The sequence below is a fragment of the Moschus berezovskii genome, chromosome 20 (assembly GCF_049115385.1).
Source record: "Moschus berezovskii isolate FMDL1 chromosome 20, NW_MosBer_1.0, whole genome shotgun sequence".
NCBI lineage: Eukaryota > Metazoa > Chordata > Mammalia > Artiodactyla > Moschidae > Moschus > Moschus berezovskii.
The window spans coordinates 64,612,062-64,637,979 of NC_142479.1; the positions used below are offsets into that span (position 1 = coordinate 64,612,062).

General features: G+C 54.4%; 1 protein-coding gene across 1 annotated transcript; it reads left to right on the top strand.

Moving 5' to 3' along the window:
- Nucleotides 1-7,632: 7,632 nt before the first annotated feature.
- On the top strand, nucleotides 7,633-24,333 carry CANT1 (calcium activated nucleotidase 1). Its single transcript, XM_055408438.2, has 4 exons — nucleotides 7,633-7,742; nucleotides 18,744-19,396; nucleotides 21,160-21,363; nucleotides 22,041-24,333. The coding sequence occupies exons 2-4, from the start codon at nucleotides 18,766-18,768 to the stop codon at nucleotides 22,409-22,411; spliced, it is 1,206 nt and encodes a 401-aa protein (XP_055264413.2). The 5' UTR covers nucleotides 7,633-7,742; nucleotides 18,744-18,765; the 3' UTR covers nucleotides 22,412-24,333.
- Nucleotides 24,334-25,918: the final 1,585 nt, after the last annotated feature.

The window sequence follows — 25,918 nt, forward strand, 5'->3', positions numbered from 1 at the left end:
TTCTCCACCTCTGCACTCCACGTATCTGCCTGAAAGGCTAAGTCATCAAAACGAGAGGAGGAGGGGAGTGCGTTTCTGACATGCACCTGGCACACCTTCTCACCAGGGCAAGCTGAGAATGGTGGTGATGGAAGAAGACAGAGGGGCTCTGGATAGTGGAGAGACCCCAGCCATCAACTCGCTTCTGTGGGAGCAAAGTCCCAAGTGGCCCTGATCCTCCGTAGCCCTGGAGAACTTCAAGGACACCATGGAAAGATTAAGTAAATGCTTTTCCCCTGGAGATATGGTTTTATTTCAGCTGGCGTTAAAAGACTCAGAACCTCTCACGATCTTTGGCATGTGTCTGAGACTTGGCAAACCCTACATCCCTGGTAGCTTATCCACACAGGAAAACCCAGAGATAAGCTCGTCTTCGTTCCGTGCATAACCCGAGGACACTTCCCGGTCAACAAGACCCCAGGCCAGCACACCCACTGACCTTCCCCTAGTTGCCCTGTCCTCGAATAACCTTCAAAGCAGGGAGATGGCAGTAACTGAAGAGGCCACCCTGTGGGTTCTTCCTGGACGTTAGAGGATTCAGGTCTTTTCTCAGAACTCCTATGAATTGGGAACCCCCTGAGTGCAATGGAAAAGCCCTCCTTTGTCCTACTTAGGAGACTCAGACATGGGAAAGTCCTGGACCAATACCAGAATTCAATGTGCATGAAGCTGGGCACACAGCTTGAAAGAGACACAGACGTGGAAATGGAAGGTTTGTTCCCTTCTTGCCTCCATGCAAGACGGCTTTGGTGTTGAAGAACTAAAAGACAGTTACCTCGAAGATCATTCCAAGGCATGAACTCAGAGGCCCAATATAGAGCAGAACTCTAGAAATATAGCCAAAGAAGGACTGTCCCTTTCAGCAGCAACTGGCTAGTCCTAACAGGAGGCTTCGAGTCCGCAGCCAGGGGATGCTGCCCTACCACGGTGGGTCTTAGTCTATAAAGCAGAGCCAGGTCCAGGGTCTCTTCCTGGAACCCGTGAAGACAGATATGTCCGGAGTACGATGCAACTGTCACAAGAGCATCCTACCCAGTGGGTTTTGGGTGGAGCTCCTTCATCAGACACTTGTGTTGTCTTTAGTGGGATAAAGGAAAGACATGCAGAGTCTCACAACACTTTAAATCAATTTGTTCTTTCAAATTTGTTTCATGCCAAATTTAGGGGAACATTGTGTTTTTAGAGTGTTTGTACTGGGGGGATCTGGGGTCAAATGTGAGAATAGTCATGATAATTATCATTACAAGAATGATCTTCTTCCCTCTTTCCTGTTGGTTTGAGCCCCCAAATCTCCCAAGAGTTAGAAAGAGATTACTCTTTTTTTTTTTTTTTGAGGCAGAAACTGGGGGGTGGGTGTGTTAATATTAAATGTGGCAACAAGAGCCTGGGGTTTCCCAAGATATTCATGAGAAACAGAAGACTCTGAGGCGTGGGAAGTTCCGGAGAACAGGAACTAAAGTCTGAGTACACGTTGAGTAGTGCCATCAGGGCCCACAACCCAAACCAACAGACAACTGGGCAAAGATTCGAAAGTCTACGCTCCCAGTGAAAGCAAAGTCTGCCCTTAAGAAAAGAAATATTATGTCACGCAAACACAGAGCTGGCCAGGGGCCTCATGCCCTTTGTCAGGTATTTCCTTAAAGTGGTAAGTAGTAAAAATTTTGGCGATGCTTGATTTTCTCCATCGTGGGTATAGCCTGCCTCCCCCAGCCCACCCCAACCCCACCCGCAGCAATCAGGGCAGAATGTTCTCAGTTCAGCAAATATCTTCTCCTAGGACAGTCTGGGCCAGGGCTAGGACAAGAGTGATGGTTAAAAAAAAGGCTAACAAATCAGAACTCAAAGCCAGCAGTCATGCCTGGGGGAGAGTTCATCAGCCCTGTGATGGGCCAGAGGCCAAGGCCAACCAGAATGGTGACTCTCCACCCCATCGGACTGAGGTCTCTTAGGTTCCCAGAGGAGCCATAGACCACGCCCATCCTGGAATTCCCTAGGAGCCCGCACCTCCTACACAAGGATGTCTGGGCCAAACTCCTAAAGTTTTCCTGAACATTCCCAAGTGGCTCCACATTCTCAGACACGGGTTGCTTATGGGATGTAAAACCCAGCTACTCACGGTGGGGGGAGGGGAGCACACTGCCCGGAATCTCTGCCCAGAGGCAGCACATTCTGTGCACTCTTTGGCAATTCTTTCTCTCCCCGGGGCATGTCACGATGCTCACTCTGTTTTCTCCTCCTTGGAAAAAACTACGTGACCTCAGTTAACGTCTGCAAGACGCGCAGTTCTAGATAAGCAAAGCCTGTTATTAGCAGCTCTGTGATTTTTTTTCCCACTGAGGCCTCTCCCAGCTATTTTTGGGCCGGGTTGCCCAGTCTCAAGGGCAGAGATCGGTATTGCAAACTTTTGAATTCTGTTCCAAAGGGTAACGAAAGGCAGGCCTGCTCCGGTGGTGTCCCACAGCCAAGGGATGGGGGTGGGAGAGATTCCGTGGAGATCTGGAGAAGGAGCTGAGATGGAAACTTGGCAGCCAGACCCAGGCTCCCTGGCTGCTGGCCCACCCTCACTGCTCCTGGATGGCACTGCCCGTGTTCTGGAAGGCTCCGGGGCAGGTGGGAATCGGACTGATAGCTGCCAGGATGGAAGGAGGCTAATCTGTGAGTGAGCCTCAGACCTGGAGAAGACATGCCCACTCGAAGGAGGAATCCCCCCAGAACTCCACGCCAAGTTGGGCAGTAGGGGATAGAAAAATACAGTCACCGTCTTTCTTTTGCCTTTTATATGCCTCCTGACTCTAATCAAGCCACTTAATGCCCCATGCCTCAGTTTCTCCATCTCTCAATGCTTACTCCCGTTTCCTAGCACTTTCAGTTACAGAGAGAGAGTCCTAGACAGACCAGTCAGGTAAGACTACTTTACTTGATGCACAAAATCGGAGGCCCTCTAGTGGACAGCACAATTCTATGCCTTTCACTATGAGTGAATGAGTAAGCAGACACATGAATGAACAATTAAAGTGAAGAATTTTTTAGTCTTTCATGCAGAGCCACAGAAATAAAAGGAGGAGAGAATTTCCAGGAGAAGGTCACGGTGAAGTCCCCTATGATGCAAAGAACACAAGGACAATGAAAATTAAAGAGAAACCTGGTTGTACATGACTGTTGACAGGGAGGAGGGCAATTTCATGCCACAGCCTTCTGGGAAGGCAGTGTCTATTCACCAGAGGATGCAAGTCCCCTTTGATCCAGTCATCTTTCTTCCAGGAATTTATCCTGCAGATATACTTACAAATGGGCTCCAATAAGTAAATTCTAGGATATGCCACCGAAGCACTGCTGTAATGCAGAAAGATCATAGATACCCTAAAGTGACATCATTAGGGGACTGGTAAAGTAAATTACAGAACATTCATACAGCAGATAGCACATGGCTCCTTAGAGAAGGAGGCTGCTCTCTCTGTAATGATATAGAACAGGCATTCATGTGAGGTGAAAAATTACAAACTTTATTGAAAAACATTAAAGAAGAGCTAAGAAAATGGACCAACCTAGACAGCATATTGAAAAGCAGAGACATTACTTTGCCGTCTAGTCAAGGCTATGGTTTTTCCAGTGGTCATGTATGGATGTGAGAGTTGGACTATAAGGAAAGCTGAGCAATGAAGAATTGATGCTTTTGAGCTGTGGAGATCCAACCAGTCCATCCTAAAGCAGATCAATCCTGGGTGTTCATTGGAAGGACTGGTGTTGAAGCTAAAACTCCAATACTTTGGCCACCTGATGTGGAGAGCTGAGTCATCTGAGAAGACCCTGATGCTGGGAAAGATTGAGGGCAGGAGGAGAAGGGGACAACAGAAGATGAGATGGTTGGATGGCATCACTGACTCAATGGACATGGGTTTGGGTGAACTCCAGGAGTTGGTGATGGACAGGGAGGCCTGGCATGCTGCAGTTCATGGGGTCGTAAAGAGTCGGACACGACTGAGCGACTGAACTGAACAGTAAGTGGAAAGGCAAACCATGTTCTGGGGTAAAAGACTCATCACCATAAAAATTTCAATTCTCCCCCAATTAATCTACAGATTCAAAGCAATTCCATTCAAAATCCTAAAAAGCTGGGGTGGGTGAGATGCTGTGGGAGGGAGGGGGGAATTGTCCTATAACATATAAACGCTTATTAAAAAGAGGTAATAATGAGGACAGTGGTATTGGAACTACTATGAAAAATTACATCAGTACAACCTAATAGAAAGTCCCCCAAACAGACCCACATATATATGGAAACTTAATCTATGACCAAACAGGCATTGCATACATATCAAGGGAAAAGGATTATTTCCTGAAAAACACCACTGAGATATTGGGGCATCTGTAGAAGAAGAAATAAAAATGACCAAAATATATGATAGACAGTCTCTCAGTACTCAGACAGTATCCCAGAGAAGATATTTAATGCCATAGTTGGCAAAATTAATAACATGATAATATCTTGGAGTGACTTGATCTCTCATCCACTGCATAGTTTTATTTCTTGTAAAAGTTACAGTAGGCGTATATATTGTTCAGGGATACATTGTGAAAGTGAAAGTCACTCAGTAGTGCCCGACTCTTTGTGACCCAGGCCTGAATACTGAAGTGGGTAGCCATTCCCTTCGCCAGGGGATCTTCCCAACCCAGGAATTGAAACCAGGTCTCCCACATTGCAGACCATTTCTTTACTGTCTGAGCCACAAGGGAAGTCCATGAGTGCTGGAGTGGGTAGCCTATTCCTTCTGCAGTGGATCTTCCTGACTCGGAATCGAACTGGGGTCTCCTGCATTACAGGCAGATTCTTTACCTGCTGAGCTATCCGGGAAGCCTATTTGCTAAAATCATAAAATAAAGCAGGAGAATCACTATTAACACAACATTCAAGATTGTGGTTACCTCTGGCGGTGGGAGGGGATTGGGAAGAGGAGGAGTACCAAGAAAGCTTTCAAGATAGCAGGGCTAAGGTTTTATTTCTTAAGCTGGGAGGCCTCTGTAGATAGAGCATGGGTGTGTGCTCAGGCATGTCCAACTCTTTGGGACCCCATAGATAGCAGCCCACCAGGCTCCTTGGTCCATGGGATTATCCAGGCAAGGATACTGGAATGGGTTGACATTTCCTCTTCAAGGGGATCTTCTGGACCCAGGGATCCAACCTGTATCTCTTGTGGCTCCTGCACTGGCAGGCAGATTCTTTACCACGGAGAGGGAAGCCCACATAGATATGAAATGAAGTGAAGTGAAACTTGTTCAGTCGTGTCCTACTCTTTGTGACCCCATGGACTATGTAGTCCATGGAAGTCTCCAAGCCAGAACACTGAAGTGGGTAGCCTTTCGCTTCTCCAGGGGATCTTCCCAACCCAGGGGTCAAACCCAGGTCTCCTGCAGTGCAGGCAGATTCTTTACCAGCTGAGCCATAAGAAAGCCCAAGAATACTGGAGTGGGTAGCCAATTCCCTCTCCAGGTGATCTTCCCGACCCGGGATTTGAACTGGGGTCTCCTGCATTGCTGGTGGATTCTTTACCAACTGAGCTATCAGGGAAGCCCCATATATATATATATATATAGATATCTTAATAAATAAAAGATTTTAAGAATTTTAAGTAATAATAATATATATGGTATATATGGTACTGGAGAAGACTCTTGAGAGTCCCTTGGACAGCAAGAAGATCAAGCCATTCAATCCTAAAGGAAATTAACCCTGAATATTCATTGAAAGGATTGATGCTGAAGCTGAAGCTCCAATACTTTGGCCACCTGAGGCAAAGAGCCAACTCACTGGAAAAGACCCTGATGCTGGGAAAGATTGAGGACAGGAGAAGTGAGTGACAGAGAATGAGATGGTTGGATCACATCACTGAATCAATGGACGTGAGTTTGAGCAAACTCTGGGAGATAGTGAGGGGCTTCCCAGGTGACTCAGTGGTAAAGAATCTGCCTGCCAATGCAGGAGACTCAAGAGACGCAGGTTCGATCCCTGAGTCAGGAAGATCCCCCGGAGGAGGAAATGGCAACCCACTTCAGTATTCTTGCGTGGAAAATACCATGGACAGAGGAGCCTGGTGGGCTGCAGTCCATGGGGTCACAAAGACTCGAATGTGACTGAGCACAGCACAGTCAGTCCAGGAGAAAGTGAAGGACAGGGAGGCCTGGCATGCTGCAATCCTCGGACACGACTTAGCGACTGAACAAACACAAATATGGTGTATGGCCAGGATTCAGTTTAGCATGATAGGAAACAAATGAATTCAAGAAGGGTCCCTCCACCCTAAAAAAAGGCAGAACCATGTTTAGCACATTTGCATTTTTTAAAAGGTAATTTAATGTATGTGTTTATGATTAGTTTGTGCATCATAAAATAGCTCTAGAAATAACCACAAAAATCTAGTAATAGTGATTGCCTCTGGACAGGGAATGCCAAACAGGGTAGTTGGGGGGGGGGGCGAGTTATTTTTCACTGTGCACCATTAATATAATTTGAATTTTTCCCTTGTGCATCTCTAAGCTCTTGAGAGACCCAGGGGTGTTTGCAGGCACCAAAAGACTGAATCAGGTGCAGACCAGCACAGCGCTGAGGCACCCTCCCAGCCCAGCTCTTGGGTGAAGCGCCACTGCTATCAGGCTTTTTTCAGTATTTCTAAAACAGGCACACTGCAGGACTTGGGAGTGTAGGGCCAGGATCCGTTTTAACACTTCCAAGAAAATAGTCTGGGGGTTGGGAAGGAGACTGGTAAAAACAGGATGAAATAAGCGACCCTCTTTAGGGAGAGGGTTCGTTGATTGCAAATCAGTGGCACCCCATTCCCAGGATGCTACCACCTGTAGCCCTGTGCCCAGACCTTTTGTTTGGAAACGGACCAACATTCCGATGTGGCCGATTAGAAGAGCCAAGGAGAGGGACTCTCGGAAAATGAAAGTGTTAGTTGCTCAGTCGTGTCCCACTCTTTGAGACCCCATGGACTGTAGCCCGCCAGGATCCTCTGTCCATGGGATTCTCCAGGCAAGAATACTGGAGTGGGTTGCCATGCCCGCCTCCAGGGGATCTTCCCGAACCAGGGATCGAACGTGCATCTCTTAGGTCTTGTACACCGGCAAGCGGGTTCTTCACCACTAGTGCCACCTGGGAAGCCCTAATGAATAAGGAGTAGGGGAAAAAGAGGAAAAAAACAAAACAAAACTGGAGTGGGTTGCTATTTCTTTCTCCAGGGATCGAAGCCTGCATTGCAGACGGTTTCTTTACCGTCTGAATGACGGTGGCAGAAAGGGGCCCAAGCTTCCCTGCCTCCAGGCGAGGGATCCGACACTCTCAGTTGGAGGAATGATAACTCCTTCCTCATAGCCTTCATTCCATTCCCTCTTCCATTTTGGCCAAAGCTCTGGAATAACTAGCCGAAAACGGCCTGCGGGCGGAGCACAATGCCCTCGGGCCCCCTCCCAGCGAGCGGCTCCTCCCCGCCCGACCTGCTCGCGGAGCAGCAAAAAAACAAAAAGAAAACCACAACTCCCAGAAGCCCGCAGTGGGCGTCGGTGCGCAGCCGCGGAGCGGGGGCTGCCGGGAGCGTGTTGCCCGGAGGCGGGGCGAGCGCGCCGGGCGGAAGTCGGCCGCCCGCTGGGTCCCCGGCGCTACCTGCAGCGAGGCCCCGCCGCCCGCGGGCCCCGGAGTCTGCCCGCCCCGGGTGAGTGACGGCCTGCCGGCGGCTCGCCGGCGCCCGCTGCATCCTCCGACCCCGCCGCGTCCCTCCTCCGACCCTGCAGGCTCCATCCCCCTTCTCCCTGAGCGGGGCCCCCGCCCCCCTTGACTCGCTGACTAGGGTGGGACGCCTCCCTCTCCTCTGACTTGTAAGACTCTTACCTCCTCTGACCTACGGGACACCTCCCGCCTCTGACTTAGGAGATACCTCCCTCGTGTGACTGCAGGGCGACCCTCTCTGACCTGGGGGACTCGTCCACCTTCTGACGCGCGGTCCACCACCCCTCTGACTGCAGGACTCCTGCCCCCTCTGACTTGTGGACACCTCGCCCCTCGGACTAGGTTGGGACATCACCCCCTCTGAGCCTGGAGGATGCATTCTCTTCGTGAGGCTTAACTATCCTCGAGGACAACCCTCTCCTGCCCGCTGTGATTTCATTACCAGCATCTCTGACCTCTGCAGGGCTTCTTCTTACCAGTTAGGGAACCCCTCCCCTCTCTTACTGGCACTTTGTCACACGTGCAGCAGGTCAGCGTCCCCAACCCCAGCAGGCCTTTCTCTCCTTCCACTCTTTCCTTTTGCATCCAGACTGTCTGCCCTGCCCCCTCTCCACCCTCTTCTCCCCACCTTCTGGTCAGGATGGGCACCATTCCTAGGACAGGCACTTTGCCCATCCCTGTGTCTTGTCGTGACCCTTGCCCTTGCGTCCCTAGGGTTGGCGGGTCCCCTTCCGTCTGCCAGACACGTCTTTTTCCCAGGTGCCTGAGGGTCCCCTAGGAGATGGGAGCCTCTTAGCACTCAGGCCCGTTTCCTATGCCTGTCTCAGGGTACGTGCTTGACATCTTTTCCTACCCAATTCTGAACAAATTGTAGATGTGGAGCCCGCATCTGCTGAGGTCGAGTGAATCTTGCTGGCCCTTCTGTCTAAGGACCAAACTTTAACAAAAGCACGGGGTCTCTGGGGGTCCATGAAAAGGAAGCAGGTGCTGCAGCCCTTCAGGAGACCTAGGGTCTCTGCAGCCTACCCCTCCTCTCCCTTTGAGGAGCTTGATTGAGAAAAATCTGCCTGGGCTGGGCTGCGGGACTTCCTCCAGCCCCCAGCCTCACCCCACAGGCCTGCCAGTGGAACAGCCCAGCCTGAGCCTGTGGGCTCGCTGGGGCTCCTCCCAGAACAGCCAGCAAGCAGCCAGCCCCTGGGGCGCCTCCCTCCTGGCCTCAATGAGCCCTCTATTCGGCCTGAGAGGCACACCGACCAGCCAGCCACTCCCTCTGCACTTGGTAGGGCGTCCTGTCCTGAGAGCGTCTTTGGGAGAGGCCTCAGGGGAGAGGCCTCTGCAGTGGTCTGGGGCCAGGATTCTCCATCTTCTCACTTTTTCTCGTCCCAGTTAACCTGATCACACAAGGCACCGTGACGTCACAGGGTGGTGGAGGAAATCCCCTACGGGCAAGTATGCTTTGTGGCTCTGTACGATCTGATTGTTCCATTCCTTCTGTTAGCTGAAAGTCTGCTTTCTTCCCCCTAAAGATGTTACCCAAACGTAGTTCACCCCTTATTTTCATAGCCCACAGCAGTGATGTGTTTAAGCTGTCGATACTCGAGGGATTTCTTACCTGCCAGTCTGACTGCATCCTGCGTGTGTGCCCAGCCTCCCTGAGCCACAGAGGTGGGGAGGAGGGACCCAGGGTGCAGGAGGAGCGGCTGTGTCCGCCCCACTCCCTGAATGTGGCCTTTGAGGTGAGCACTGCAGGCTCCCACACACACACATGCCCCTTTCATCTGAGTCTCAGGACTTCCCAGCAGCACCGTGGCGGTCCTCGTGGCAGCTGTGGAGGATCGGTGGACACATGCTCCAGCGTGTTCTCCTTCAGAAACAGAGTACCTCGGATCTGGGACTGTGGTCGGGAGTCCTGAAATAGGTCTATGCTGTGATAAGTCATTTCTCTATCGTTCAGATGATTGTGGAATGGTACCTAGGACACTGCAGGGGAAAGGCAGTGATGTTACTTTTCCCTCCAGTAACACTCTGGACTGTGGAGATTCCTGGAAGGATCTTATTAAATGCCAACCTTAGGGGAATCTAAAGCTTTCATATTGATCTTTAAGGACCTCTGTGTTGATTTCCCGTTTCACTAGACTCAAGATGATCAATTAGAAAAAAAAAATCCTGGTGATAGAGAAATCTGTTTGGGAAGGTGTTTGGTTTTCTTGTTTCCTATACCTTTTTTTTTTTTTTTAAATCCTACTTGTTGACCTGTAGTAGGTCTAGTCATCGGAGAAGGCAATGGCAAGCCACTCCAGTACTCTTGCCTAGAAAATCCCACGGATGGAGGAGCCTGGTGGGCTGCAGTCTGTGGGGTCGCTAAGGGTCGGACACGACTGAGCGACTTCACTTTCACTTTTCACTTTCACACATTGGAGAAGGAAATGGCAACCCACTCCAGTGTTCTTGCCTGGAGAATCCCAGGGAAGGGGGAGCCTGGTGGGCTTCCGTCTATGGGGTCACACAGAGTCGGACACGACTGAAGTGACTTAGCAGCAGCAGCAGGTCCAGTCATTAAGTGGAACTCACAGCTTCAGGTTCTGAAGCAGAGCCCGACTTTCATTCGTTCAGCTGGAGGAACAAGCCGTGGGGAATGAGGCTGGAGTAGGGCTCCAGACAGCAGGGTTCAGATGGGGCCAGACCAGATAGAGTTATGATTACTGACGGTGTGGGGGTGAGGGTGAGGTTGGAGCCCCCACAGAAGGGCTCCAAGGGTTGAGTGAGTCCCACCGATACCCACCACTGAGAAAAGTGCCGGGAGGAGATGATTTCTTGCAGGTGCAGCTCCACTGTCTGGGAGCAAGCCCTGATTCAGGTGGATCATGGGATGATTATGTCCTCGTATTTGTGGGCTCTCTGCGAAAACAGCCCCAGTGATGTGTGGTTTTGTGTATGGCACCTCACTTTCCACTGGAAAGATCACTTTTTGCTAAAAATCCTCCAAGTATAGCTTTAATGATACAACTGAAGCACACACAGCCCTCCCATGATGGCAGTAACTACAAACTGTGGACGATCCTGACACAGTGTGCCCACCCTGAAGACAGAGCCATGTGCGAATGGCCCTGCCTCTTGGGAAAAGCCGGAGGGAGGTTCTTTCTCTGTCTCCCTCCTTGTGGTTGGCAGAATAATGCCCCCCCGCAAGATGTCTACATCCTGATCTCCAGAATCTACAAATATATCACGTGGCAAGGGGTTATTAGGAATTCCCTGGTGGCTCAGATGTAAAGAGTGCCTGCAATGCAGGAGACCTAGGTTCAATCTCTCGGTCAGGAAGATCCCCTGGAGAAGGAGACGGCAACCCACTCCAATATTCTTGCCTGGAAAATCCCATGGATGGAGGAGCCTGGCGGGCTACAGTCCACAGGGTCACAAAGAGTCACAACTGAGTGACTTTACTTTCACAAGGGGATATTAAGGTAGCAGATGGAATTAAGGTTGTTAACCCACGACCTTAAAATAGGGAAACCATGCTGGGTTATCGAGCAATCACAGAGCCTTTAAACGTGGAAGAGGGAGAGAAGAGAACTTCAGAGGGAAGTGATGGCAGAAAGGCCAGAGCAAGACAGCGTTGTTGCCGGCTTTGAAGGTGGAGGAAGGGGCTGCAAGCCAAGAAATGTGGGCAGCCACGAGAAGCTGAGAAAGGCCAGCTCCTCAGGAAGGGACACAGCCCTTGATTTTAGCCCAGTGAGACCCATGTCAGACTTCCATCCTCCGAGACTGTAAAACGAGTTTGTGGTGTGTAAGCCGCCGAGTCTGCAGTGATTTGTTAATAGCAGCAACAGAAGACAAACTCACTCCTCTTGGGTAGTGACCTTAAAGCAAGCCAGAGGGCTGAAAAATAAGTTACCTCGATCTGTATGTAACCAGATTCAGCACGCAGTTGTGAATGCCTGTATACAGAGTAAGAGGAGTTCAGGTTTCAGCCCTGACCTAAGTATTCATTGGAAGGACTGGTGTTGAAGCTGAACCTCCAATACTTTGGCCACCTGATGGGAAGAGCTGACTCATTTGAAAAGACCCTGATGCTGGGAAAGATTGAAGGCGGGAGGAGAAGGGGATGACAGAGGATGAGATGGTTGGATGGCATCACCGACTCAATGGACATGAGTTTGAGTAAACTCCAGAAGTTGGTGATGGACAGGGAGGCCTGGTGTGCTGCAGTCCAAGGAGTCGCAAAGAGTCGGATACGACTCAGCAACTGAACTGAAAAGGATGTACTGGACTGCTGTGAACCTTTCCCTTCCTTCCTGGTTCCCTTCCACTGTCCATCCTGTCCACATTCGAAATGGCCTAAAATAGTACAAAGTAGTAAGCCTTGGCAAGTTCAAAACAGAAGAATGCCTTGAATCAGGTCATATTTTCCAGGAGCTGAGACACACCGTCTGCATTCTTTGAGATGCCGTCTCACTGTAGCTGTGAAACCCTTGGCGTCTAGTGATGTCAATGGGATGAGCTCTTGACTTTCTAACCAGGAAGTGCCCCTTGGCAGCGAGCAGAGCGGGAACTCAGAGGCCAGCCCGCTGTCTGGACAGGGCTCTCTAGGAGCGAGGTGGGGCCAGGAAGGCAGTTGCTCCCCTGGGAGGAGAGTGGCTGCCCCCAGGGGAGCAGGGAGGGGCCGCCTTATCTCCACACTGTGCTTCCTGCCTCCCTAGATCCTGAAGGGGGATGGGGGCGGGTAGCCTTGGCAGCTGTCGTTAAACCTGTTTGCCCTGCCACGTGTCACACCCCTGTCCTGAAGGAATCTACAGAAAAAGGCTCTTGGCTGTGTCGGGTGTCGCCACCCACTTTCGTCTAAGCCTTGGTAGAGTCCGGTGATGAAAGGCCTGTGGAAGTAGGGTTGTCAGAGTCTGTCCTCCTCCTTAACTGTAACCAGACCTCGGAGGGGCTGCTGCTCCTGGGGTGGGGAGGCAGCGTCCCCCTGGGTGTACAACAAGAGGTTGGTGCCACCTCCCTTGGGTCTGGAGTCCACTGGCCAGTGGATCATCACCAGCACCACACCTGGCTGTTTCCGGCCTGTCTTCTAAGGAAGTGCTGGTTCGACGGAAACCAGAAAAGCGTGAGTGTCAGCGAGCCATTCTTGACACCCGCCCCAAAGACAGGGGACCCGGAAGGAAATTAGAACTCGAACCTCCTGGGTGGTTGTTGCCCCTCAACAACTAGAGATGTCTTTCAGAGATGTTGCAGCAGGACTGGCACAGGAGAAAGGAAGCCAGGAGGGGTGGGGTCCCCAGGGGTTTCTGAACAGGAGCGAATGCAGGCATGCCCGCTGAACAGGTGAGCCTGGCCGGCCAAAGAGCTTGTGACTTTTTACCGCAGTAACTTGATTCCAATTTTCCTGGCTATATAAAATCAGCCTGGGACCTCCCTTGTGGTCCAGTGACTAAGGCTACGTGCTCCCAACGCAGCAGACTCGGAGTCAGTCCCTGACCCGGGAACCCAGGTGTGCTGCAACTAAGGCCAAGTGCGGTCAAATAAAAATAATTTTTAAAGAAAATCGACCCATTCTGATGCCTCAGTGGGTAAAGAATCCGCCCACAATGCAGGAGAGGAGATGCGGGTTTGATCCCTGGGTCAGGAAGATCCCCTGGAGAAGGAAATGGCAACCCACTCCAGTATTCTTGCCTGGAGAATCCCATGGACAAAGGAGCCTGGAGGGCTACAGTCGTTGGGGCTGCAAAGAGTCAGACACAGCTGAGCGACAGCTCAAGCTGCACGTGGTGGGGTTGACAGACTTCTCGTCACGGAGAGCAGACCTTTAAACCGCTTAGTGTTTGGAGGTGTGTGGGCAGGGGGCAGGCCCTTCTGGGAACGGCTTTGTCCATTTCACTTCTCACCTGCGCTGGCTTGTCTCTTGGTTTTCATGGATGGCAGGTTTTTGTTTTTGTTCTGTTTTTTGTTTCTTTAATAAAAATGCAGGCTCTCTCTTGGAGCCAGGCCTCCAGCAACAAGAGTCTACAGGCAGCTCACCATCAGTTTTAGATGATAAACCGGTGGGTCGTGGCACGGCATGAAAACAAATCTGATTGGAAACTTTTCTTTTTCTACAAAATAAAAATAATCCCTTGGAATGCCAAAGGAGGGATGGACACCAAGGTTGGGCTTTGATCCAGTGGTGAAGCTGAAGGGGCTTTCTTGAAGGCAGCCTGAGCTCTCCAGTCACCGAAAGCAATCGAATAAGTGTTTATGTAGCAAAACGTGACCGAAGCCCAGACCTCCTTTGGTCTTGGGAGCCAACCTGACTGAGCAGAGCCCCTGGGCTCCTGGGGCTCAGAGTCGGTGGGGAGGCTGAGACCGGGTCGCAGCCGGATGACTGGCAGAGCCCCGGCCCTGCAAGAGGTGCAGCCAGCATCGGGTGTGTTGGTTTCTGGGCCTGGCTTCACACATCACCACAGACTTCTCGGCTGAAAGCAGTACACGTGCCCTCGTTGTTCTGGAGGCCAGAAGCAGGTGTCATCTCACTGGGCTGAAGTGGTGTGAGCAGGGCCTCGCTCCCGCCGAAGGCGCTAGGGCACAGTCCATCCTGGCCTCTTCCAGCTCCTCGGGGCCCCGTGCGTTTTTCGGCTGTGGTCACGTGGTCTTCTTGGCCATCACATCCCCCGCCACCCTGCTTCTGTGAGGACATGATCACGCTTGGGGCCCACCTGGGTAATCTCGCCGTCGCAAGGCCCTTGACTGGCAATCATCTGCACAGTCCCTGTGGCCATAGAAGGGGACTCTCCCAGGTCCTGGGATCCGGCCTGGCTGCCTTTGGGATGTCAGCCCTTCACAGGAGGGACGTTTATGGCGGGGTGGGGGGGGTGCTTCACTTAGACGCAGGGCAGGAAGGGGACAGGACAGCAAGTGCGTGACTCACGGGACAGCCAGGAACTGCTAGGTGGGTCCATGTGGCTGAGTGGAGAAAGCGTCCTGGGCAAGTGTTTGGCACACGGATTGTGGGATCACAAACAACGCGGTGCTGACGTGGGGAGCGCATGCGAGGATGCGAGGCTTCGCCTGCAGGCTGAGGAGCTTGTCCTTTGGCAGGAAGGTGCTGGGGGCTGGTAAAGATTCACTTTTCAGGAAAGTCTCAGTCAGTTGTGTGGAGGATGGATTGGGGAGGGTCTGTTTCTCTGGGGGAGCAGAGCGTGGGTATCCTCAGCTTTGCGGGCCGTCTAGTCCCTGGCTCTGGCCGTGCCCGGCGCTCACAGGAGTGGGCTGGCCCCTGCGCCAGCTTCGCCCGCAGAGCCAGGCCCCCCAGGCCTGGCACAGGCACTTGTAATGTGAGGAGGGGAGTGCTGGACAGCAGCGGGTGGTCAGTGCCAAGTCCCACAGCGTCTGACCCGGCAGCCGCGGCCCTGGAAGCCGGTCCGTCATGAGCACTGTTTACACGTGGAGAGACGGATCCAGAGGAGTGAGGTCACTTGTTTGAGGTCACGCGGCTGGTAACGGGCAGAACTCAGGTTGGGCCCAGAGGTCTGGGTCATCAAGAGGCCAAGGTGAGACAAGACCAGGGCAGAGGCTGGGGCGGGGCAGGGAGTGGTGCGGAGTTGAGAGCTGGGGTGTGGATGGTGAGGGGGCCTGGCACCTGCCAGGATGTGGCAGCATGAGCGATTTGACTGCTGCCCAGGCTGGCGCTGAGGGCTGGGAGCGCCCCTGGCCAGCAGTGCCGTCCTGCCGGGAACCTGCTGCAGGCGCGGGAGGCTCAGCAGCTGGGCTCCTGGCCTGGATTCAAGGGAGACATTCGGGCTGGGAGGGTGTGGATTCAGAAGGAGAAGTGGTGGGTGGTGAGGACGGAGCCCGCCTTGGGGGCCGAGAAGAGAGACAGGGAGGAGGACTGCAGCCAGGTCACCACTGGAGTCCCTGTTGCTGGCAGGAGGTGCAGCAGGACACGCTGTGGCCTGGGGTCTCAGGCTGGGCCCCAGGAGCAGGCCTGTCTTTGGGTGGGGCATCTCCGGGGCCAGGGGTGGGCCCATCTAGGACAGGAGAGTGAGCGCTCCTCAGGGACGGGGAGGGTGGGCTGTGCACTCATTCAGAGGCACGGTGTCACTCTTTCACATACTGAGCACTACCAGTGTACCTGCGAGTGTACTCGAGCTGGAACACTGACTCGGATGGGAGATTTGGGCAAGTACAGACTGTGAGAAGGAACCAGTAGAGCAGGCATGGCTGACCTGACCCCGAGCAAGCAGGAGGTCCTCCCCCTGGACTGGGGCCGAGGGGCCGGGCGGGCTTCACTGGGCCCTAGCTGCTGGTGGCGTCCTCAGAGTCTGCTGGGAGCAAGTCGGGGGGTGGGGGTTGACACTGGGACAGCGACCCAGAAATGAGGAGTCCACCAGGGGCCGTGAGGGCACACATCACAATGGAGACACGTCTGCACTGGCAGGCACTCTGCCCACTGCACCTGTAGCCCTGTGACGGCAGGCAGCTCGACCATCCGGCTGGATCCAGGCCTGGGGGGCTGCGTGTACCTAAGCTGGGACCCAGGGGCAAGGAGCCTCAGCTGCTCGGGAAGTGGGCGTCCTTTTCATTCCTTCGGCGCAGTCTGCTGTGGGGCAGAGGGTGGGCAGGGAGGCCCTTCTGAGGAGTGCGATCAAGACCATCAGGAGCCGGGGCAGGACGGCAAGCCCTGTCTAGGGGACGCGGGGTAGAAGGGTGGTCAGTTGGCAGGCAGAGGAGCCGGCTTGCCGGGACGGGTCGGGGATGGCAGGGGTTGTATAACTAGCAAGGGTTTGCTCCCAAAGCAGGGAATGACACGGCCAGAGGGGCTGGCTTGAATGGCAGGTGTCGGTGGCCACAGGGCACGGGTGGGTGTCGGAGGGGGGGGAGTGGCAGCAGGAGGGCGCCTGTGTGGCTCCCGTGAGAAGGGGCCGTGTGAGCCGATGGAGAGGAGGCAGGCGGCCAGGTCCTGGGGCTGACAGAGTAGATGCTGCAGACGGAGGGGGATTGGGACCACACCTCGGCTTTTCGAGGTGGCCGTGGCTCATAACTTTTGGCTGAAGTGTATTCACACAGAAAGCTGTGTCTCCCAGGGTTTCGATGGAAGTTTCGACCAGGCAGCTGCGACGATGGCCATCCGCCATCGCCGCCTCGATTTCTGGGGGAGGAATTGCAGGCGACTGTGTGTCAGAAATCCAGGCAGAATTTTGACCAGGAGGTGAGAGGCAGGATGAGAGCTCGGTGGCGACAGGGGGCTGGACATGGACAGCGGGCAGTGCCTCTGAAGCCGTGGTTTGGCGAGACCAGACGAGGGGCCAGGACTCCTGCTTTCCCTCGAGGTCCCCAGCAACCTGCTCACGTCTCCATGGCAAATTGAGGGACTGCTTCCTGGGGGCGGAGGGAGCCCTCTTCCAGGGGGGGAGTTGGGCCCATGCCCAGGGCAGGAGAGGAAGACTCCGAGGCTATTCCGCAGGGCCCCGCATGTCTTACCTACTTCTTAGAAGCCCCTTTTCTGTACTTGACCCTGCGGCCAGAACCTAAGAATCTGTCCGGAAAGCAAGGGGATGGGAGGCCTGTTTCCCATGTGGGCCTGTTGCCTTGATTTTCCATCCCAGGAGCCAGACCACATGGTCTCCATTGTGGGGAGGGGGGTGGTTCACAGAACTGCCAAGTCCCCGTGTGAGTCCCCACGCCCTTCCCAGCTGCCACCTGGCGGAGCAAGGAGCATCTACTCAGAGAGTCAGCCGTGAGTTGTTTGGGGGCCAAGGCAGAAATGCTCCGTGGCCTGAGGGACGTTTCTCAGGCTGAGACCTGCCGAGTCACAGCTGAAGGTCAAGACTGAGAGTGGCCACGGGCCGGTGTTCTGCTGCTTCTGCCCCTGGTGCTGCTGTGACCTGTGAGCTGCCGTGGTCTGTGCTGGGGACAAGAGCTGCTGTTCCTGTTCCTGGCCGCCACCACCGGCCCCGGAGCTTGGCCTCCAGCTGCACCCGGGGAGCGGGCTGGGCCGAGCCACGCTGTCCTTGGAGCTGATGCGCTGACAGGCAGGGCTCCAGGGATGAGGACGCGTCAGCCTCTGGACCCTCAGCCTTTTGCATGACACAAAGGCGCCAGGGGACAGATGTTGCCAAAACCTGCACTGTTTCTGTTTGGCTTGATTGTGTTCCATAGTTGATTTGAATGGGCTTCCCCGATGGCTCAGTGGGTAAAGGATCCCCCTGCAATTCAGGAGACACAAGAGGTGCAGGTTCAATCCCTGGGTTAGGAATATCTCCTGGAGGAGGAAATGGCGTCCCACTCCAGTATTCTTGCCTGAAAAGTCCCATGGACAGAGGAGCCCGACAGGCTACAGTCCATGGGGTCACAGAAAGTCAGACATGACAGAACAACTAAGCACAGCACAGCACGTTTCTGTTTGGCTGATTGTGTTTTATGCTTTATTTCAATATCACAGAAACGTAACCCAGGAGGAAGTAAAAACTCCCTCCCTGAGCATGAGTCTGCTCTGTGCACTGTTCTAGTAGCTGGGGGCGCAAATGAATAAACTGTAACACGATGTCCGGTGGTGACAGGTGCCACGGAAGGGGATGGAGGCTGCCGTCAGGAGCAGAGCCATCAGGGAGGGCTTCCCGGCTTAGGTGACCTTTGCTTAAAATACGGACCTGTATTCTCTCTGATAGTTTTCCTGCCCAGCGCCCTCCCCGCCTCCCCGCCTGTCACATGCCCTCTTTCCCAAGATTGCAAAGCGCCGGCTTACGCAGAACTTTCTCTCACTGAGGTTTCTGTCTTGCCAGCTGGGACAGAGGACATGGAATGATTTTGCTTTGGAAAGACTTTTCTTCCTGCTGAATAAGAGCAAACAAAGATACTGCTAGAGTCAGGGTTTACTTAACCCAAGGGAGCAGTAATGGCTCAGAGTCGTGGCCACACTGGTCACCCTGGATGAGGCCGCCTTGGACCATGCACCCGCTCATACGTGGGGTGCTGTGTCTGGCCGGTCGTGACCACTCTACTTTCCCCGACCTTGCAGGTCCCGCCCGCCCTTCAGTCTGATGCCCGTCCAGCTCTCCACCCCCCCAGAATGGAATGAGTCTATGCACTCTCTCCGGATCAGCGTGGGGGGCCTTCCCGTGCTGGCGTCCATGACCAAGGCCGCGGACCCCCGCTTCCGCCCCCGCTGGAAGGTGATCCTGCCGTCCTTCGTGGGCGCCGCTGTCCTCTGGCTGCTCTACGCCCACCGCCCCCCTCCTGGCCGGCCCCCCGTGCCCAACGCCCACAACTGGAGGCTCGGCCAGCCGCCTGCTGCCCGGTACAATGACACCTACCCGCTGTCTGTCCCCCAGAGGACGCCGGGCGGGACGCGATACCGGATCGCTGTTATCGCCGACCTGGACACAAAGTCCAGGGCCCAGGAGGAGAACACCTGGGTCAGTTACTTGAAGAAGGGTCATCTGACCCTGTCAGACAGCGGGGACCGGGTGGCCGTGGAGTGGGACCAAGGCCATGAGGTCTTGGAGTCCCACCTGGCGGAGAAGGGTCGGGGCATGGAGCTGTCGGATCTGATCGTCTTCAACGGGAAGCTGTACTCCGTGGACGACCGCACGGGGGTGGTCTACCAGATTGAAGGCTCCAGGGCCGTGCCCTGGGTCATCCTGTCCGACGGTGACGGCACCGTGGGGAAAGGTGAGTCAGGCCATCTGTCCCCAGGCTTGCTGCGGTGCTGGAGGACAGGTCATCTGGGTGGTTCTCAACATGTGCACAGTGAAGCAGTCACAGGTCCGGGGCGGGGACGTCAAGGAGATCTTGTCTCCCCCTCCTCTGACCTGCGGCCCCCACAGCCTGAGCAGAGTCCTCGGAGACCTCAGACTGAAGCCGCGTCCAGGAGTGTGAGCTTCTGGGGGCTGGCGGGGAAGCGGGGTCTCTCCCAGAGGAGCGCTGGGCCCTGCCCTCAGGGACAGCCACTTTCTGCGTCCTCAGCCGTGTCAGTGTCTTGAGAGCACTCTGGGACTGCGCCTTCCACGTGCCTTAGCTTTAAAGCCGGGACATCAGGTTTGCTCATTCTGAACTGAGAGTTTGTTAAAAAGCAAACTGCTCCTTTCTGAAAACCCAGCAGGGGAGGGTCTGAGTGTGAGCAGCAGTGCCCCCCACCTCGACCTTGAGTGGAATCCGACCTCTGGCATCGGCTTTACCCCATGCCAGCAGGCAGGTAGCAGAGCTGTGGGAGGGAGCCTGTGTGCCCAGAACCTTCACATGGGGTAGCAGGAGAGCTGACACCAGCTTCCATGCGTGTGGCTGGATCTGCACCTGCTAGAAAGCCAGTCTCCACTGCTAGCACCTGGGGTTAAAGGAGAAATCGCATTAACTCACTGGGCCCTGGGCTGGCTGCCAGGCCCCCATTCCCTCGAAGTGATAAAAATCTGACCTGACTTTGCCCGAGGCTGGGCAGGTTGGCAGGACTCTCTCTCAGCCACCGTTTTATTGAAAACTTCGGTTGCCCGCTTCCTGCCTCAGGCCAGCCACGTGTGTCCAGCACCATCCAGCAGTTCTGCTTGCCCCTTGGGACTGGAGGGTAGTAGGATAGAGGGAACTCGGGGTTGCCCGGTGGTCAGTCACCCGGAGGAGACCACAGGAAGCCAGTGGGTCCCCCAGAGCCACCTGCAGAGAAGCATCCCGAGGTGAGGGCTGCAGCCACAGCTCTTTGGGCCAGCCAGAAGTTTGCAAAACATTTGGGAACAAGCACAGATTAGAACACAGTTTAGGGGCAGGAGAGAATACACTGGAACAAAGTGCCCACACAGCCTTCAAACTAGGCTCGTGGTGAGTAAACCCATCTGAGAAACACACTGATCGGCGTGGCTGCTGTGAGCATCTGCTGAGCCCCACTAAGCTCTGGCAGCTGGCACATAAATCCCTCGGGGGTATGGCTGTGTGACCAGCACTTTCCTACGTTTTCCCAGGGTTGGGCATAGTCTGAGGTGGGACTGACATGACAGCTGGAGAAACAGGTTGGGGTCTGCAGAGATTGTGAGTGGAGGGCCACTTTTCTGGCTGTGGGGGGGGGGGGACTAGGCCACTCCACTGGGGGGTTCCCTTGGGTTAAGGGGGGTCCAGCAGGGTTCCTGGGGTGAGTTTGGGAGGAAGATGCTGGAGAGCAGGGGGAGAGGAGGCAGAAGGCAGCGGTGGTGCCCATCTGCCCCGCATGAATGCCGTGGTGTCTGCTCTAAGGAGAGGGGCCTGACCACCCACCCTCGGACGGAGCTGCAAGCTGGCTGGTCCATCCCCTATTCTCTTGTCGTCGCCCCAAGTTGAGTCCAACATGAGTGACCTCTGCCACCTAAAGCTGCCGGGCCCAGAGGGCTCTCTGCCCTGGCCTGACTGGGCCCACGGGCCAGGCCAGCAGAGGGTTGGCCCTCGCCTCAGCCCTGCCCCTGTCTCCCTGTTCCCAGGCTTCAAAGCTGAGTGGCTGGCCGTGAAGGACGAGCATCTGTATGTGGGCGGCCTAGGCAAGGAGTGGACCACGGCCACGGGGGAGGTGCTGAATGAGAACCCGGAGTGGGTTAAGGTGGTGGGCTGCAGAGGCAGCGTGGACCACGAGAGCTGGGTGTCCAGCTACAATGCCCTACGGGCCGCCGCTGGGATCCGGCCACCAGGTGAGAGCCAGGCCCACGGACGGGCACCGCGAGCTTGCTTGTTAGACCACTCGGCTGTCTCTGACGGTTGCTCCCGCCCAGCCTCTGGGTCTGGGGCCAGTGAGCCGTTTCTGCTTTTCACCCAGGCTCACTCCGCGGGCTCAGACAGTAGCCCCATCCGCAGTGTCCTCCTGGGGGCTGCCTCGAGGTCGGGCCTTGCCCCTGTCCTGTGCTGGGAGCTTCTTTGCCCTCGTTTCTTTAAGTCATGGTTTGTAGTAGGGAGGGGTGGTGCCTGGAGCGGGCTCGGGCCGTGACTAAGGTCACAGCTTCCCCTCCAGATAGGTTGACTTCCCATCCTTTCCAGCTGTGAGGCAGCCTCTCCTGCCCGCCCTGATCCGTCTTCTCAGATCAGACGTGGTGCTCTCCTCTGCGCCCCGAGAGTAGCACCAAGGAGGTGAAATACAGACCTTGTACCCATGGCTACTCAGCAGTGCTGGGGGAGCCAGTGAGGGAGGGTGGCCAGAGAGGCGGCCCAGCAGAGGCTCGTGCAGCCCCATGGGCTCTGTCCTGCTGGGTTCAGCCACTCTGGACAGACAGACAGCTAAAGAAAAGACAACAGTGCTGTGGCTCGGGCGCCGGACCACTCGTGGGTCTGCACGCGGGGCAAGGCGGGCCGTGACCGGTCTGTGTGTCCCCAGGCTACCTCATCCACGAGTCGGCCTGCTGGAGCGACATGCTGCAGCGCTGGTTCTTCCTGCCACGCCGCGCCAGCCACGAGCGCTACAGCGAGAAGGACGACGAGCGCCGGGGCACCAACCTGCTGCTGAGCGCCGCCCAGGACTTCGGGGACATCACTGTCCGGCGCGTGGGGGCGGTGGTCCCCACCCACGGCTTCTCCTCCTTCAAGTTCATCCCCAACACCGACGACCAGATCATCGTGGCCCTCAAGTCTGAGGAGGACGGCGGCCAGATCGCCACCTACATCATGGCCTTCACGCTGGACGGACACTTCCTCCTGCCCGAGACGAAGATCGGGAGTGTGAAGTACGAGGGCATAGAGTTCATTTGAACCAACAAAAGTCAAGATGAGGAGCAAGGCCCAGGGGTGGACGGTTTTAAGCTACGTCAGGACTCAAGTTTTATAAAAACCCAAGGACTGCACTTTCATGTGATGTTAAGTTTATCTTTTTACTTGTTTTGATTTTATTTTTTAACTCTTGAGGTGTGTGCCTGGTTTAGAAATTTCCAGAATTGGGAGCTCAGTCCCAGTCTTGAGATGTGGCTTCTCAGAGGGGAACGGAAGTGGTGGGGTGGTGGTGGGGTGTCCCAGAACTACAGGCCGGCCATTTCCCTGCGCTGCCACCTGGTGGTTGAAGCCAGTCATTGCCGGCATCTTAATTTGGGGCCCATCCTCCGATTCAGCCCTTTCTTCCATTTGACCTCCTTTTCTTTTCTCTTCATTTCTTCTTCTGCTCAATAAATATTTCTTGAGCTCCTACTGTGTGTCAAGCACTGTGCCCTCTCTGGAAACCCAGCAGTGAGTCTGAAGTGGGGCTGCCAGCTTGGTACTCCCGGACCACCCTCTTCAGGCCTTAAATCCACCCCTCCAGGCCCCTGGGGAAGGACCCGTTTACACTGCAGGGTCTCACAGGGCTGTGAGGGCAAGGGCAGGCCTCCGGGAACACGTCTGCTCAAAGTGCTGCAAGAGGGGACACAGGCCCACCGTCTGCCCCCACGTCAGACTTCTCCATTCAAGGGGCTGGCCCCGTATTCTGTCTTCAGGAAAATTCTGTGCCTGCGTAGCACTTTGAAGTTTTAATTATTAGCTTATATATTAATGAGTTTCCTTTCTTATAAAATGGAATCGGCAAATCTTATCAAGAGCAAAGTCCTGTAGTTAAGAAATTCATTCCCAGCAGTGAAGAAAATGTTAATTAAGCAGTTACAGTCGGTAAGGCAAGTTTTCAAGCATTTCTAAGTCCTTGGCCAAAGGATACAATGATAAGGATACAATACCTTTTTCTAGCAATTATCAGAAATTGCCATTTCTGTAAAGATTTCCATAAATGACTTGAATGTGTAATTCCTGAGTAGAGGGGCCCCAGGTTCTGGCAAGCCTGCACCTGGCCCCCGACGCTGGGGCTCCCTTACCCTGGAGCTTGTGGACGAGGCCTGCCTGGTCCAGCAATTTCTGTCCTGGCCTTTTATTTCTCCGCTTCCCTGTGGGAGTTTTGCAGCCTCTTCTTTCTAGAAACTTCACAGGAACTTTGGCACATCTTGGTCCCTATGGTCTCTTCTCCATACCCCAGGGTAAAGGTGGAGTGTTTGGAACACAGGTTGGCCAGAGCCGAAGTCTAGAAGGGCCATCACCATCAGGCCACGGTGCCCCTCACCCAGAAGCTACCTCACCTCTCAGGAGAATGTAGGGTTTGCGATGGCCAGGAAGGGCTGTGTTTTAGGCTCTGGCTGTTGCCTTGTGAACCCCTGTCTCATAGACTTTTCCCACTTTGGAATTTTAATACAAATGCTCGGGGGGGGGGGGACCCAGGAAGTATCCCTCATTCCTGCGCTGGTTGTTTCTTCCACTATAAAATGAATAGCAGGAGAACAGAAAACAAGGTTTTGAACAGACGTGTCTCTCTAGAACTCAGCTCCCACTGTACACAGTCTGAAGGCCCAAGTCTTTTCTGACTTTGCTTACCTGGGCTCCCTGACCCACCTCCTTGATAAATACCCATGACATTCAGGGCTGTGTGATATTAAAAATACCAGAGATGAAATTGGGAAGGTTGGAAGACTAGGGACATTCACTGGGTTGAGATCTGAGACCCAGGTGCCCAGAAGCTCCATTTCACACAGTGATTTTCAAGTATTTAAAGCTAGACTTTTCCCCCACCCCCACCCCTTTCGCTGCTGTAAGCATAACAATTGTGTTCCTCCCTACTGGAGCCATTGTTTTGTAAACAATAAAGTCAATTCTCTTTGTCTCCATGTCTGTGTTGACTTTTGGCACTGCCCCAGGGGATATGAGAGCCAGTTCCCACAGGGGCTCAGAGAAGGGTGCGTGTCCTGTGGGGATGAAGAGGGATCCTGGCAAGAAACAAGCCAGAAGCATTCTTGATGCAGGATGGCCGGGGTACCATGGGAGCTCATGGGAAAGGGACCGTGGACCTTTGTGGACTAGAAGCCTTTATGGAAGCCATATCAGCCAGTCCAGCTTGTCCCTAAGCCTGAAGACGCTGTTTTGGTCAGACTGATAAAGAATATAGGTTCTGGTTCCACTCCAGGTTCCAGTCCTGGCTCTGGGTCCCCCCCGAGCATTTGCAACTGTGTGACCTTGGTTGGATCAGCTAATGTCTCTGTGCTTCTATTTCCTTGTCCGTGAAAGGAGAGCGATAATGGAGCTACTTCACAGAGTTGTCATGAACAGTAAATGAGTCCATACACAGATTAACATCTACTTTTCCATTTTTTGGAGGCTACTAGAAGATTGATAGTGAGGTGGGCTTCAGCGAGAGGTCTCGACTGCCCCAGATGTCATTAGGTGTCTGATGAGCCTGCAGGAACCAACTAGATCATTCTGGAGGACACTGGGGGCCCTAAGAGGAAGCCTCGGGAGCCTGGAAGGAGGTAGGTGTGGGTCAGGGTGCCCATCGTCCTTTGTCCCATCCCCGTTCTGCTCGGCCTCCCCAGAGGCTGACCTGAGTGAGCCTCTGCACCTCATCAGCACGCTCTGGGACTGACCCCTGGCCAGCAGGAAGCAGTGGGGCAAGCTGGGAGGCTCTGATTCCCTCCCCAGGGCTGCCTGCCTCCTGCACTATCTCTGGGAACTACTTCCTGCCTTTGTGGCTTCTGGCCTGGGAGTGGCCAGAGCTCCAGATACCAGCTGCACCTGCTGACTCACACCTTGTAAATAGCTCCCCGGTCTTTCAAGCTTCCTTAGAGTATCCTAACCTGGGGCCACCTGCTGCGAGCCTGCCCAGGACAGCCAGGGAGGAGAGTCAACCGTCAAAACCCTGCAGGTGTCAAGTTAGGAGGTCGAGTGTTTCCAGGGGCCCAGCAATGAGGAAGCGATCCCCAGGAGAACAGTCCCAGGATGGGAGGTGGGGGGCCAGGGCACATCGAGCTGAGGAGGGGAACAGGGTGAGCAACTGCGCGTGGAGGAGGAGGGCACAGAAAACCGGCCCTTGACTGTATCTTCAGCAGCTGCGACACTCCGGGCTCCAGGTGACTTGCGCCTGCCTAGCAGCCCATTAGTGTCTGACTCTTTGTGACCCCGTGGACTGCAGCCCGCCAGGCTCCTCTGTCCACGGGATTTCCCAGGCAAGAATACTTCAGTGGGTTGCCATTTCCTTCTCCAGGGGATCTTCCTGACCCAGGGATCAAACCTGGGTCTCCTGCATTGCAGGCAGATTCTTTGCCATCTGAGCCACCAGAATTGAAGTGAAGTCGCTCAGTCATGTCCGACTCTTTGTGACCCCATGGACTGTAGCCCGCCAGATTCCTCCGTCCATGGGATTGTCCAGGCAAGAATACTGGAGTGGGTTGCCTTTTCCTTCTCCAATTCATCAGCAAA